This window comes from Uloborus diversus, chromosome 8 (genome assembly GCF_026930045.1).
Source record: "Uloborus diversus isolate 005 chromosome 8, Udiv.v.3.1, whole genome shotgun sequence".
NCBI lineage: Eukaryota > Metazoa > Arthropoda > Arachnida > Araneae > Uloboridae > Uloborus > Uloborus diversus.
Genome location: NC_072738.1, coordinates 24,209,351 through 24,226,173, shown reverse-complemented (window position 1 = coordinate 24,226,173; position 16,823 = coordinate 24,209,351). Strand labels below are relative to the sequence as shown.

At 29.7% G+C, this 16,823-nt stretch overlaps 1 protein-coding gene across 3 annotated transcripts in view; it reads left to right on the top strand.

The window, feature by feature from the left end:
* LOC129227241 (eEF1A lysine and N-terminal methyltransferase-like) overlaps nucleotides 1-16,823 on the top strand; it is a 36,019-nt gene that overhangs the window by 1,806 nt on the left and 17,390 nt on the right. For all 3 annotated transcript variants that reach the window (XM_054861754.1, XM_054861753.1, XM_054861752.1), the window contains exons 2-8: nucleotides 2,690-2,790; nucleotides 3,913-4,141; nucleotides 7,627-7,835; nucleotides 9,305-9,425; nucleotides 12,765-12,886; nucleotides 13,619-13,753; nucleotides 15,225-15,405. In XM_054861754.1, coding sequence (XP_054717729.1) covers nucleotides 2,699-2,790; nucleotides 3,913-4,141; nucleotides 7,627-7,835; nucleotides 9,305-9,425; nucleotides 12,765-12,886; nucleotides 13,619-13,753; nucleotides 15,225-15,405 — 1,089 coding nt within the window. In that variant the 5' untranslated portion in view covers nucleotides 2,690-2,698. The remainder of the gene's footprint in view (nucleotides 1-2,689; nucleotides 2,791-3,912; nucleotides 4,142-7,626; nucleotides 7,836-9,304; nucleotides 9,426-12,764; nucleotides 12,887-13,618; nucleotides 13,754-15,224; nucleotides 15,406-16,823) is intronic.

The window sequence follows — 16,823 nt, the reverse complement described above, 5'->3', positions numbered from 1 at the left end:
TGTATATACAGTAAATTCACAAAGTTGTTTTTTATGCATGTTTCACTTTAACTTTGAAATTAAAAGCAAAAAAAGAAGAAACACAGTTGAAAACATATGTTGTTTAAAGGAATGTAACTGTCAGACGTAAATGGTGTCGGACGTAAAAAAATTTTTACGTCTGACACCTAGATTTTAGTAAAAAATATTCACTTGTTACAAAATGAAAATAGGTTACATCAAAGGGATTGAAATTCTCACTTTGTACCCAAAAATACATGTATGTAGCTTTAAAATTATTGACTCAGCATAATTAACTGCACACTTTGGTATCGGACGTAAAACACTTAATGTACCCCAGGGGAATTCTTTTACAAATCAAAATGAGTTTTATTTTGACACATTTTTGCAACATCACGAGCAACACATTGTATCTTTAAATGGTTATTCATCTCAATTCATAAGATTAGTACTATGTATTTTTTGGAAAAAACAGAATTTCTTCGTGAGTCACCAAATATGGTTGAAAATACTCAAGATGTTGACCTCAGTTTAACCTCCTGTAACTTATTTATAACTGAAGTCATCAAATTTTAGACATTGTCATGTCAAAATATACAACTCTTTACCTTTAAAATGACACCTCATTTGTTTAGAAATTTTAATTTTGAAAATTTGTTCATCTGGTTGAAGTTATCATGGAATTGCCCAAAACGCAATGATTTAATTTTTACCTTTTCTTCGCATTTATATATTTTTTCATATTTTCTCTTAAAATATGTGCTTGCCTGAAGCCTGTTTGTATACCTGGCTAGGGAGGGTTGTTAAAATCAAATTCAGAGTAAAAAGCAGAATTTATTTTTTTCAAAAACCACATTTGAGGCAACTCAAAACTTGAAAATGACCACTTACATCCCTTAGCTTCTCACTGCTTCATTTAATATCAACAGCAATCAGGGTTGGCAAGTTTTTGCCGGGGGCGGAAAAAACCATGGGAAAAACCACAATTTTTGCCGCCCGGCAAAAATAGGTTTTTGCCAAAATGGCAAAAATAGATTTTGTATTAACAACTTACGGACAGTTTTTTTTCCTTTTTATATAAAAGTAAAAGCATGAAAAGATTTTGATAAAATTTTAATTCAATTATTTTTATAGTTTAAAAAAAAAAATTAAGGTTTAACTTACTTTTAAAGTTATGGAACATTTTTACTTTTAAATTTTTAAACATTAAGATAAAATTTCAGTTAGTAACATGTAAGACAAATAATTAACTTACAATGAAAATGTAATTAACTTATTTATTATAGAATTTTTTACAGAATACTAAATATCTATATGAAGTATACTTAATCAAGATGCAACTATAAAATAAAAGAAATAAAAGTTGGCTCATTCTGAAAAAAAATGTTTTAGCAAACATTTAAAATCTTAAGTTTTGCAATCCCAACATTTGTTTTTAATTTATTTTTCATTTTTTAAATTAGAAGTAACATGGAGAGACGTATCTAAAATATTAAAGTTCATTATTTATATTATATTGTCACTATTTCTTGATTAACAATATAATGCTACTTTATTTGCAATTAGGTTTTTGCCGTTTTTTCCTTTTTTGCCGTTTTTTTCCATTTTTGCCATGGTTTTTCCCACTGTCCCGGGGGTCCCTGTTGGGGGCAAAAAACCCAACCTTGACAGCAATTAAGCATAGATCCAGGGATGGGTTATGACCTTACCGCCCATGTATTCTGTTTTTTATATAAAAGGAAAAGCAAACCCTGGTTTTTGATCAACGAATGCCATTCAGTGTTAAGGAGGTATTTATTCTGAAAAAAGGAAAACAGTAAAAAAAAAAAAAATTATGTAAATAATAGTTGATGCTTTTTTTATTAGTTTGTTGGTTTTAAAGTTAAAAAAATTTCCTTTTTATAGTTTGTAACAGTGAAACTAATAAATTTTTCTTTCATCTGGATATTCTTGTTATACATTCAAAAGAGTCAAAGATTTAGTGTTATTAATGGTAGCCGCCGTAGAATACTAGCTGCCCTCGGCATTGTACTTTAGGAGCTTCACCATCTCCTTGTTGCCTGCGGTGGAGCAATAATTAATGGGCAGTACATTAATTTTTGGTGCGACGTATCAACTTTGCCTCCTGCTTACCTCTTGCGGCAATACACTAATTAATGGACAATACGTTAATTTTTCACACGGCATACCTAACCTGACTCACTTTCGCTGGAGCCATTCCAAGATCTGTGCGCACCTTTAATTGTCTCTTCTTGGAAAGGAAAAGGATATTCAAAGAACATGCCTTATTAGTTCCTCCTTTCAGACAGTGATATGGCTGTGAAACGAAATGAAGGTAGAAGCTTAAAAGTGGAAAGAAAAAATGGACTACCAGTAGATTACAGAGGGAAACAAAACGTTTTTAATTAATATCCCCATTAATTAAAGTCATAGAAAAACGAAACTTTCCTAAGCATGATGCCATATAAATTAAAAATCTATCATAACCTAGTTTGATTGTCAATTCTCTAGCATTCAGAAAAAGTTAGAGGGACATAGATGGGTACATTCTGTTTTTAATGCTATGAGATAATTATATATATTATTATGATATAACTTTTTTTTTTTTTTTTGATGGTTTTAAGATGAGTCTGTTTAAAATATTTAAATAAATTTGTAGATTTTAACCAATTATTTTTTAATTTTATAGATCCTAAAGATGGATTTATTGCCTAAAGATCACAAAGAATTTAGCACAAAAGAATACTGGCAAGATTTTTTTATAAAGCAAAAATCTCAGCATTTTGAATGGTATGTGTTATTTTTCATTTACTCAATATAAAGTTGTAAAAATTGTTTAAAATTATAAGTGATTCCAAAGGAAAATCGTTTTAATATTCTCTTATGAAATTGTGCTGTTGGTGACGTATTGATTTGTTAAAAAGAAGGATTTTTTGTTCTTCATTTAAAAATTCTTTGAAAGCAATTTAATGTATCTATTCTATACAGGCTCCATCATTTGGAATTTTTCCAATGATAGTGCACTCAGACAATAAATTTTCTGGGGGGATATCAAATTGTCGCTTGTGAAAGACAATTTCTACAAAGTATTCTTGATGGTATATATGAATTAGTTTTGGAAATTTGTTTTAAAGCACTTTTTACTAACTGGCTGCTTTTAAAATAGCTTTTAAAATCTTGCAGATGAAGTTTTTTGGGACCTGCCGAGTTGTTCTATAGCTCATTTAAGTAGTAAATACATAGTAAATACACTTGATTTTGATATGCAACTTAAATACTTTTTAAAAAATAAAAAATCGAGACATTGTCATCAAATTTTTTTTAAACAATTACGTGATTTTTAAATGAATTCATCTGAAAAATTTCTGAGTGAGACCATAAAAGAATCAACAGTTATAGCAATAATGTAGGATAATTTATGCAAAAAATGTGGACAAATGTGCTTCAAAATTGTTAAGTATAGTTAAAGTTTCACGGAAACTGCAGAGTTTTGTAATAGTTCATTTTCGAAGGAATTAATTGCAATGCACTTACTTCTCAAGATTTTTTTTCTTTTCACAGAACATTAAAACTTAAAAAAGTCAAAGTTGTATTTTTGAAAATGTTGAAAAATATTAATAATTTTCAATGTGTTTTAATGAATACCTCAAAAAAATTTCTGCAGCAGTTACAGCAAATAATGTAGGACAACTTTTGCAATTTTTTCTAAAATGTGCATCAAAATTGTTATAGCTCAAATTTTATGGGAACTACAAAGTTTTATTATCTTTGATATGTAATTTAAGTACTTTTCAAGAATTTTTTTCTTTATAAAATTATGTAATCTGTGTAAAAGTACAGTAACATTTAATTAATCAGTGAAAATTATATTTATGTAAGTAAAGCAATTATGTTATTTGTGTTGTATTTTAGGTATGGAGATTACAACAGTCTCAATGAAGTCCTTGATCGATACATCAAAATTAAAGACCGAATCTTAATAATAGGTTGTGGTAATTCCAAACTGTCTGTTGATCTGTATGATGTTGGATTAAGCAACTCCGTTAGCATTGACTCCAACCCTCTCGTTATTAAGCAAATGAAGGAAAACTATTGCAAAGATCGACCTAACCTTGTCTTTGAACATATGGATGTGTTTGAGGTAATTGATTAAAAAAGTGTAGACATAATCAGGCAACATTTTTGTTTCGCTCAGTAGAATTATTACAATACTGGGTGTTCAAATCAAATGTACTAAATTTGGAGAGATGGCTGTACCTAACAGAAAGTTTAAAGGCATTAGAAAGCAGTAAAATTAGACACTAATACTCACAAAGGTTTTATTAAAAAATCAGTACAATTCCGTATGTGCTTCCTTAGTAGCCCTGAACTCTCTTAATAGCTTAGTGGCCTTTTCTGTGCACTTCCCATTTCAAGAAAAGTTTTGTGCCACTTTTTAATGTTTTTTCCTGGAGTTTATTTATTTTATAAATTGTTTGCAACAGTCTTTGCAATTTTTATTACGGGTTTCTGCTCTGCATACTAGAGAACAATTTTTGCCTTTTCTTGACACTATTCTCCCATTAGACCACTCATAAAAAGCACAGTTGCATCAGATACAAGAAATAAATTGTCCTCAAACTGGAATTCAGCTGCCAAATTTGGCCAATATCATCGTTGTAGCACTTAATTTTAATCAGTTGTTCAAATTCAGTATATTTGTTTCAAACACCCTGCATATATTTGCAAAATGTATGCCTTAATGTACTACTTTTAAGCAAAATTACAGTGTAACTTTGCTTAACTGAAGTGATCAGTGGATTAAACATTCCAGATAAATGTCTGCACTTTAAACAGCCTGACAGGAACCTGTAAAAATTTTACCCCTCTATTTAAACATGTATACATTTACAAAATTACTGCAGACTACGAAGGTTTTCTACATTACTAATTGCTATTATTATAAACAAATTTGCTCAATAAATATCAGACAAGTCCCCAAATTCAAAGTAAATTTAGTAAGAGGTAATATAGTAAACTTTAATCTGTACTGCATTATTAATGATTCAGTTGACAATATTTTGCATTCTTTAATTTTAAGCGTAAATATGCAGTTAAAAGTGTTTTACTTAATAAAACAATACTTTACTTTCAGATTTGTCTGCTTTCAAATTTAATAACATTTTAAAAACTGGAATTATTTAGTGTTTCAAAAATTTACAAATGGAATTTGAAAAGAAAAAAAAACAGATTTGTAGAACTGCATGAATAGTTTGGTGCCTGTAGTAGAAGTGGCTGCCTCTGGTCATCTTAAAGTGATATCATTTACTTATTAAAAAGGTAGATAAAAAAATAAATGATTAAAATTAAAAGTAGTAATAAGAGAATCAGCAGCAGTTCAACAAGGTCGGTCCAGATTTAAAAAGTTTCAGCTTAGATGTAGTTTTTCTTCCAATGCATTAGATTTGAATGAAGGCAGTTGAATATTATATTACTACTAGAGGACCCGACAGACGTTGTTCTGTTCAAACATTGTAAAATGAAAACTTAAAAAAAACTTCAATAAAGTATCAAGTGTTTGAACCGTTTTATTGAAAAAAATAAGTAAAAAGAAAATGTTTTAAGCTGCTTGATTTCAGAATGCGTACATTTATTACAACTTGATTTATCTAAGGCCCACTGGGCAGTTGTTTTTATTAACTATTTTTTCTCCCGTATTTGATGGTTTGTTCCTTCAACCATACTCAAAGGATAAGAAGCGTCCTCAGATATTAAGTGTAAAAAGCTAACTACCCATCTAGAACAAACGGAAAATCCCGCTGCAACATCCCCCACATCAAAAAGAATAAAACAATCGAAAGGATATCATTAAAAAAAATGATAAAGGTAAAAACATTTCTTTGAATAAGGCAAAAATCACTCCCCCCTCCCACCCCCCGTTGTAAAATAAACACATTCTTGAATTAAGGTGACGAAACAATCTTCAAAAACGAAAAACAATTCTTTGCAATTCGAAATATTTCGCCAAATAAACAAAAAATACAATAAATTACATTCAGTAGCTTTAAAATGTAAACAAATGATCACGCAACTCTATTGTTTAAAGCTAAAGTCGCCAAGCCACCAAGTCACTGTAATCCAGCGGATCAGTGAGCGAAGCTAACTCCGACCAATTAGCGGTTCGATCTTTTGAATGAAAACTTTTAAAACTTCAAATATTGTCTAATTTGTTCTTTCCACCAAAGATAAAGATCTTCCACTGCACTGATATTTTGTGTACAGAACTACCCTGTTGTAATTTATATGGTGGAAAATTAAATTTGTTTCGTCTTTAAATTCCACCATTTTTTCCTTTAATAATATACTGATTAATTAGATAATCCTTAAAGTATTCCTGACATTGGTACCAAAACTCAGATGGATTTCAGCCGAGAAACAAATGTTGCTAGGTGCGGCACTTTCTGATTTGGTTAGGAAAACCTAAAGCACTGATCCAATCACATGGTTCAAGTAAGATGACAGAACACACGTTTTGCATGAACTTTACTTTACCAGTACCTTACTTTAAAATATATCTCGGGACCTAAAATGTTGCTTTCAAGAAATGAAGGCTTCTCTCTCTCTCTCTCTACGTTTTATCTATTCTCAATTGACGTATCACAGTTGGAAATTTCATTACAAAAAGCAGAACTGGCTTTCTTATTGTCCTTTGGCAGCGGGTTAAATATTTATTTCAGTTCTCGCTCAACAATAGATTAAAATAAATATTAATCATTTGGGAGATATAGCTATCCAATATTGAAATTAATTAATTAATTCGCAAAAACGTTTCCGATTTGATCCATCGCGCTTCGAAACCATGCTTGACACAACTTAATTACACACACAAAATTTGATCAAAATCGGTCCAGCCGTTTAAAAGCCTTATGGTGACAAACATCCGCACAGAAGATTTTTATATATTAAGATTATCCCTTCAATAATTATTATTTTATATTTGCATTTTAAAGGAGTAAATATTTTTAAAACATGAATATTAGCTGTATATTAAATACTCATTAACTGAACACAACATAATATTTATATTTTAATTTGCTACGTAATCAGTTAAAACGTTAATAAAATATTGCAATATAAAGAGTGAATGAGATTGAAGAAATATCGCCTTTTTTGCACATACCATAAAACTTTTACTTCAGGTAAGCAGGTTTGATTGATGTTAATTATGCTTTAACCAGGTAATCCTTTTAAATTTTTATGAAGTGTGATTAATATCTTATATATGAGTAACAAAGATTGCACTTTCACTTTTAACGCAAATTTTGTGTAATATTTTTCTTATGTGCAAACTACATAATTATGAGGCAGTGAGAAACAAAGGGATGTAAGTGAACATTTTCAAGTTTTGAGTAAAATGCATATAAAGATTACATCTTAGGTAGGCTTTCATTGAATTTTTTTCTAAATCATGCTGTATAGCAGCAACTACCAGGGCTACTAGTACCATCTCTTGCATTAAGACAGAGGAGGAGTTCACCTACCATTTGTACTGGTTATATAGAAATTTTTAATTTTGCCACTTGTATCCCTTTGCTTCTCACTACCTCATATGTATCTGATTATGTTCTTTTTAATTTTTTCTTTCAGCTATCATATGATAACGACAGTTTTGCAGTTGTACTCGATAAAGGTACATTGGATGCTCTTTTTGTAGATGAATCTTCTGACAATGTGGGTAAAATAGAAAAGATGTTTTCTCAAATTGAAAGAGTGTTACGTTATGGTGGCAGATACATATGCATATCACTGTTGCAAGAGCATATATTAAACAAAGCTTTAGACTGGTTTTTGGATAAGTAAGTATTTTTTGAGTGTTCATTTAAAAAATTAAAAAAAATTTTTTTTTTTGTTGATTATAAATTGAATTTGTTTATTCTCTTTTAGTATGCTCTTTAATTTAAAAATTTATTTAAAGCTAAAATGTCTTAAGCCAGACTACTGGTTGATTTGATGTGGATGGTGCGTTCTAGGAAATGCACTGCAGATAAATTCTGTTACAATAAATTTCAAGGTACTACAAATTTTGTTTGTTGTAATGGCATTCAAGCAATGTAATGGGAATTTAAACGGATCTGAACATTTATTTCCTTGAAACAGATATTTCTTTGTTTTGGTATTTGTTGTTATGAGATTTTACTGCATTAGTGTATTTTTATTTAAAATATCATCTGCAATCTAAATACAGTGAAGCACCGTTTATAAGTTTCTGAAGGGACTATGAAAAAGCGTACAAATAAAAAAACGTGTAATAGGTATAGGTTAATGTGAATTAGACTCTGCAGGGACCAATTTAAAAAACCCACAACTGATAAAAACATATAAAAGAGAAATGTATAAATAATGCTTCACTGTAGGGAGTCTCAAAAATTCATTTGTACACTCCTAATTTTAATGTCTTCCTTTTAATATTTTAATGACATTCCCTAATAATAGTAAATTTGAGTCATCTCTTCTAATAACACTGATGTTAATGTTTTGGCATTAAGCTAAATATTAAATTTCTTGAATAGATTTGGTTTTTGACAGTTTTACGGGTGTTTATGGGGGTGTTGATAATTGCTATGTTACATTTTAATCCTTTTTTACATATGGGTTTTTATTTATTTCTCATTGTGTTCTACGGCTTTTTTTCTTTTTAAATGTGACTTGTTCAACATTATTAAAATATCTTCTAAAATACAACAATTTTACTATTGTGCATGTTACATTATTTTAAAATTATAAATATTAGAATTGTAAATGTCAGTCATTATATTCTCGCAAGGTACATACTGAGCTAAACTTAAGTCCTTGGGGATTCAGTGTTTGTTTTCGATGCATACATCTTTTATGCATATTTGATACTTGAAGATTCAATAAAATAGATTTATTATTACACAACAGATTGTAATTATTTCTTTTCAGTGGTGTTATATGAATTTCATCACTATTTTATGTTGAGTTCAATTTGCATGTTGGTATTTTAATGGTGTCATCTAGATAAAAAAAAAAATAATTTACAAAAAGACTAAGCATCATTACTAAATCTACGCTTAAATTATTGTACTACTCATATTTTTATATTTTGGTACTAACTTTCAACAATTAGATAGGGCAGATTTATTTTTAAATGTTTTTCTTTTGATTAAAATTACATATAGTTTTAAATAAACAAAATATTGAAATGATGAAAAAAAAATATCTGATAAAATTACAGTAAAAAAAATCAGTGTGTATCATATTTTATGATTAAAACTTTTTTTTCTTCTTCCATTTTTGTTTCAAGGGGCTGGCTTGTGCGCATTCATAGATGTATGAAAGCAGAAACCAGGCATGATGATTCAATCACATTTCCAGTATTTCTTCTTATTCTTACCAAAATGAAGCAGATTGCGAATTCTTCTATGGTACTTGATTTATTTGAATATTAAAATTAAAAGATAATTTTAATTTGTCCTTGATATTGTAAAAAAGCAGTCGAAAACTTTGTACTGTGGAGAAATTAAAATGACACAACGTGTATGAAGTACAGATAAAAGCATTTAAAAGAGTAAAAACTCAGCCAACAGCTATTTCGGGGCTATCAAATGCAAGCCCCTTTACCAGTACATAAAAAGTAGAATGAATGGTTCTCCAGCGCGAATCAAACAACAAATGAATGGAAAGTGGAAGGAAGCAAAGTAAACACAGACAAGGAACCGGAAACTATTACGTCACCTGAACAGCAAGGACACGTATACCGAAGAAAAACGTCATGGACGAAAAGTTTTTTAAAGATAAGAATTTCAAACACGAGGGAAAGGAGGCGTACTCGACAAATCATTAGCTACTGAAGCAGAATTTTTCCAGATGTAATAAAATTCACAAAAATCTAAATCGTAAATTGAAGAACACCCATGAATAATTTTGGCAGAAGAAAAATTGAATATATGAGTATAAGACCAACAGTGTTGCCCAATAGAAGAGCATTTTAAATCCTGTTTCTTGACATAATTTGCATGTTCTTTAATACAGAATTTAAGAGAACGTTGGGCCTGTCCTATGTATGTCATTTGACACTGACAAGAGATGCTATAAATGCCACATATGTCATGTTCCTGAACCGGTTGTTTTAATTGCAAAAATGTAAGTTTATTGGCAGAGGAAAATGCAACAGAAAAAATTAAAAATTTTCCAATTTGAAGACTGATTTTTGGAAAAAGGGAAAAACAAACGAAATAGAATAATTAACCTTAGCCAGTGCTTGATTTTTATTAGTTGACTTGATAAGTTTCCTGTGTATGGTGTCAATAATATCAATTGTAAACCCCCAATCCAATGAAACATTTTTTAAATAATTCAATTCTGAAGAAAGTAAAATGGAGTTAGAAGAAATCGTTAATGCCCCGAAAATAAAAGTTCTGAAAGCCGCTAATTTTTGTTTAGGGGGATGAACAGATAATTTATGTGGGGAAGGAGTGACCGCAAAGAGTTAGCGGAAAACAGTAGTGATAAAAGTATTGTCTGAACGAGTGATGGAAACATCCAAGAAAGAGACATGATTGTTAGATTCCATATCAACAGTGAATTGAATGTGTGGTACATGTGGTAATGTCTTTGAGAGTTGTTTACTGTTTTTGAACTATTTATAAATTCTGCCAACCTACAGTGGCCCCTCTGAAATCTGAACTAATTGGGTCCGAGCCCCGATCAGATCCTTGAAAGGTCGTATTTACTGTAAGACGTATTCAAACTCTTGTTATTTGCTCAATAGTGATCTAAAAGTATGTGTTGTGAGTTTATAATAATGCAATTTTACCCCCTGAATAGAGTCCGAGAACAGCATTAGAACCTGAGTAACTCCAGCTTATGTGTAAATGTTCACGCTTTGCTGGTTCAGCATTGTGTCATCAATCCCCTTCAGTTTGTTGCATCGCCGAAATATCATAAAATTCAGTTATGAGCGCGAGCTTTGAGACCCCAGGTCTATTGTACTGTCCCCGCTTAGACTACTAAAAGAGCCTAGTAACAGAAATAAATTTCAGCAGTTGTCTAACCAAAATTCTAGACAGTTCCCAGGGATCTACATAGTGGTATCCCAAGTGCTCAAATCTTTGGGCAGAGTAGAAGTCACATTTACATAGCGCATGAATTGAACTTTCATCAACCACATGACATTCTCTACACGACGGATTGTCAGTAACACCCATCAGATTAAGATGCCTATTAAGAGAGCAGTGTCCATTTAGTAACCCAACAGATTTCTTGATCTCATTCTTACTCAAATTAAGCAGTTCTTTGGATGTAAGCCAGGGAGGCTGCTGGTTCAGTCTTGGCCTGTCTTAGAGAGTAAATTCAGTTATACATAATAAGGTTCAGAGCTGCAATGCTGGATCTTGATAGAGCAAGGCAGGGCCCTTGCCTTGGAGAGTGACAAAGTCCCCCTGTTTTTTTATTTTTATTTTTCCTCAAAGTTGTATAATACATTTCATCAAAGCTGTATATTACATTTTATTCAAATGTTTCTAAAAAAGTAACTCATTAAAAAACTTGCTACACTTTTGAATCATAGTTATTGATTTTTATTTATTTATTTTCAAATCTATTTTTAAGCCTTCACTTCACAAGCTGGTTCGTATTATTCGGAGTATCAGATCTCTAGGGTTCAGATTTTTGAAGTTCCATTGCATTTATTAATTATTAAGATTTTCATTTATTGAAACATATTATTTTGCTCTTTTATTACCATAAAGTAATTTTAAAGTAAAAAAAGTTGTACTTTATATGTTTTGTGGAAAAATTTGTTTTTTATACTTTTATATGGAAAAAAAAATTAATGTAACATGAACTGTAAAGTTTTAGCAAATTTATAATGCTTCTAAATTAATTCATTTTTAGCAAAAGCAATAAAGAGTTATGAAGTGTTCTGCCGTGAAGAGGTAATGAGCAGTATCTGCAGAAAAGAGGTTTTGAGATACTTGAAAAAAAAAATCATTTTGGATTCCATACTAACAATAGGAAAATGTTAGGATTCAACGCTTTTTCATGCCCTATTTTCAGAAAAAACCAAATAACCAAGCTTGTATAAAAAAGCTAAAGTGTGATAGATGATAAAAATATGAAAAATGCAGATGCTGCCCTTTACTTTCCTACAGCAGTGTAATTTTCCATTTGCCAGTTTAAATTTTCCTATGCGATTCTATCAAAATGAAAGAAATTGCTATTCATTCCTTTTCTAGAAACTTTTATAACTATGTTCACTGGTGTTTACCCCATTTTTACCTGCATGCTTGCTCAGACGTTTTTATAGTGGTTTAATAATTTCCATTATAAGATAGACATGTAGTTTGCAGAAAATTTACGAATTTAAAGGAGTGTCACTCATTTTAAACAGATTTCTAGTTTACTTAGGATTATGCATTTCAGGCAGCTTAAAATCTGATTATTAAAAAATAACAATGCTATTGTGAACAAACAAATAGAAATATATTCATGTGACAAGATCTATAGAATATTGTAAAAAGTGCAGATCAATTTTTGAGACCTATTCTAATCTTAAAAAATCATTTAAACTCAATGAAATAGTGAATTGAATACACACACTAAACAAAATTGTTTTTAGTTTTAAATAACATTTATGAATGTAATCTATTGTATTTATTTTATATTTAGCTAATTGAAGTGATTCTTTGCGCCCCGCCCCCCCCCCCCCCTCTCCCATTTTTCTTAACTCTAACAGAAGTACATCAATATCTTTCATTTTTCAGATATTAGAAATTATTTATGATGGACAGAATGCTCCCCAGAGATGTTCATCAAAACAAGAAGCAATTGATTATGTCAAATCTGCACAACACTATTCTTTTCTTAAATATTACCTCCACAAGAAGTAAGAGGCACATTTATTCATTTTATTGGCTTTTTTGCCCAATAATTTAATTTTATAAGATTAAAACAAAATTAATTTTGCTGTTTTTTGCACATTTATTTCTGTTTTTGCTCCTGTTACTTAATATTTTTAATCTCTTAAAACTAAAACAAAATTATTTTGACTTTTTTGTCTCACATTTATTCCCTTTAATGTCTTTTTTGCTTAATGTTTTAATCTCTTAAAATTGAAACAGCATTGATTTGATTGTTTTGCCACACAGTTATTCCACTTTTTGCTTTATATTTAAAATTTTTAAAACTAAAACGTATTTAAGGTGATTGTTTTGCTTCACATTTGCTCTCTATGTTGCCCTTTTTGCTTAATATTTTAATATTACAGTGAAGCACCGTTTATACATTTCTCTTTTATATGTTTTTATCAATTCTACTTTTTTTAAATTGGTCCCTGCAAAGTCTAATACACGTTAACCTATACCTGTTATACATTTTTTCGTTTGTACGCTTTTTTCATACAGTTCCTTCAAAAACGTATAAACGATGCTTCACTGTATTTGCTTATTGTAATTTAATCTCTAAAAATTAAAACAAAATTTGACTGTTATCTCCTTGTTTGAAATGCAGTCATTGAAACACATTGTACATTTGATTTGTTCAGTAAAATGATTAGTTTAACAAAAGGTAAAAACTCATGTTCACAGCCTATTTAATGCTAATTTTGGTTTCTTCACAGGAAAGTAATTGGAGAAGATATTTGTTTGGAACTTTACTGCTCCCAAAGTGGCCAAGTCAAGTATAGAATGTTTGTTGTTGATAGTAAAGATGCTTCATTTTCAAAATTTGCCATATTTATTGTACCACAAGGAAGGTGATGAAACTTTTTGCTTGTTGTAACTTTGTTTTTTTTTTTTTTTATTGGGTATATTTTGAATTTGAAAATTTGAAATTTCAATCTGCAAATAATATTACTTGTTTCATTTTGTCATGTGTATATTTTTAGTGACAGTTCATACTAATAATAAAATTTCAATACTTTAAAATATGGGTGGTTGTTTTTTTAAAATTGAGACTCGAATAGTTTATATTTTCAACACTTATTTCTTCATAAACTAATGTGTTGTAAAATTACAGAATGAGTGCATCCAAATGAGTTGTAAAATTATTTACAAATTTGAGGTGTCTTAGTTTTATTCATATTATTGAAATGTTAGTAGGTGCATTGTTAAACAAATTTTACTGTTAGCATGAATTGCATTTTCAACTATTGGCTATCTATCCCCCCTCCCACCTGTTTACAAAACTTCTTTTATTTTGATAACTCTTCAGTTAAGATATTGTAAATCTTAAAATGTACATTTTAAGTTCCTTATCTGAGTATTCTTGAAATGTCATAAAAATAACTACCTTTGATTATGGGCAGTTTTCTATACAATTTGATTGAAACCATTTCAATATATTTTTCTGAACATTAGAAATAATGTTAGATTTTAATAACAAGGCTTCATCATTTAAAATCTCTATGAGTTTGTCATAAAAGTAATGCAAGTGTAATATTACCTCCCATTATACGTTTAAAGTTTTTCTCCTTAACCTTTAACAATAATTATTAATATATTGGCGTAAATCTTGTATATAAAAGGAAAGTAAAATCTTTTTTTCCCACTATTTCATTTTTTAAAAAATTGTACATATTTTTCATTTGAGATGCTCTAAGGGTTAATAATATTTTTTCATGTTTATTATCTTCTTCGTAAAGAAACTTCCGATTTTACATAGACTGACATATCTTGCTCTAAACATGATTGTACACTATCAAAAATCACTATTGATCATTTAAATAAAACCACCAGCTCAATTTTATGAAATAATTAAAGTACCTTTTAACAGTACTTTAAATGTGTTTGTGTGTTTTATTGAAATGGAATATGCATGTCACATTTTGAAAAATACTGTTAGTCATCAATTTATGAGACTAACAAATTGTGTTTTTTTTTTTTTTTTTGACATGATAGAAATGTAATTGTTATTTCTGCCCCCCACTTTTTTGGTGTTAGAACTTAAATATTATTATGTTATTTATTTAATGACTCTACTAGGCTGATAGATTTTGTTCGTTTTTGTTGCACTTTCTTAGTTTTTTGTAAGTATAATCCCCACTGTCATATTTCGTTCTAAGTTCAAGGGTTCATTTAGCCAAAAGAAAAAAGAACCTTTTTTTAAAAAATATTATTGTTAATATTTTGACAAAAAAATTATATGCCGTAAAACACTTAATTTTAAAAGTTGTACATTGTGACAACTGACCAGTATTCTTTAATAAAATATTTATTTTGTTACAGAGAAACTGATTGGCTATTTTCCACACCAGAAGGTAGAAGAGAATTGGCGATGAATGCAAAATTTGAGCGTTTAATTGTTGTACATCTGTTGCAAAATAATGTATATACTGATTTAGATGAAGTGAAAAAAGAAATATCAGCTAAAATTTTAGAACTTGCTCCTTCAGAACTAAAATCTCAGGTAAATTTCCAATTAAACTTTATTATTATTTTTTAATTTTTTATTAATATTACTGTTATTATTTACTAAAAACAATAGCTAATTAAGCATTGTTTTTTTTTTTGAGTTTCACTGCTTACATGTTCTTTTTACCGTGACTTTTTCTGCATTAGAATTGTTAAATGGGGTTCCGAGCTAGTTCCTAGCTCCGGGCTTTTTTTACATTAATGGGACCTCAATTGAATCTATTATTTCAGAAAGGGCGTAAATCCTACGAAAATCCAATGGACTTACGCCCTTTCTGAAATAACCGATTCAATTGTACTGTCAGTACAGTAAAATCTCATTGCTACAAACTGCAAGAATCCACAGCTTTTGTTCATAGTAACAGGAATTTTGTTGTAATGGAAGTTAAGCAATAATAGCAATTAGAATGGGACTGCACATTTATTTCTTTGAAATGGATATTTCATTGTATTGGTATTCGCTGTAATGACATTTTACTATATTTGTTTGAGATACACAAATGACTCAAGAAAATTGTTTTAAAACTCTTCAGAGAAACACTTGTTGATTAGATTAATATTCTAAGAATTCTTTCTGTATAATGATAAGGTGTGAAACTAATTGATTTAAATCATGATTCAAAGAAATTGTTGAATACAGTATGCTCTCGATATCTCGAAAACCTTGATTTGAGGAAAAATTATTTTTCTTCTTGATTTTGCATGTTTATCTAACATTATTTTTCATTCTTATATCGAAGAATTTTTTTAATCAAAACCTTGTTATGTTGAATATTTTTCGAAGTCAAATGTAATTTTTCCAGAAAAACCGCAGTTTATTGTTTTGAAGCAATTTGGAATGCTTCCAAAAATTTCTCACACCCTTCATAATTTCTCTCAGGGGCTAGTAATGATTCATAGAGCTTATTTACTGTTGCTTTCATTCTAGAGACCGGGTGAGTCAGAAAATGTAAGTCCTATAAGTCCAAAAACCTACCTAAAACTTTTCGCCCACTTCTCAAAAGGGGAGGTGAGCGGGAAACCCCCCTTTAAAGACACAGGGAGTGGACCAATCCTTTGTCCAACTTCTTTTGTTTCAGGGCGCTCGAAACTTGTTTGAAACTGTTCTGTAACTTGGTAATCCAAATCTTTGGTAAGTTTAGTCGTGATAAATCACTTCATTTTGCTACTTCACTACAGCGTTCTTTTTTATTCCCTTTTCTACATTATTTTTGGCTCATTTTAAAAATTAAAATTTTGTTATTGTGTTAAGAATTTTTTTCAACTTTCATTACATGTTTCCACTTATTTTTAGCTATTGCGACTAATGTTTAGAGTATTATTTTATAATTATGACCTTGTTATCTTAAAAACTCGATATCTCGATTTTTTTAACGTCCCTTCCACTTCGTAATATCGAGAGTATACTGTATC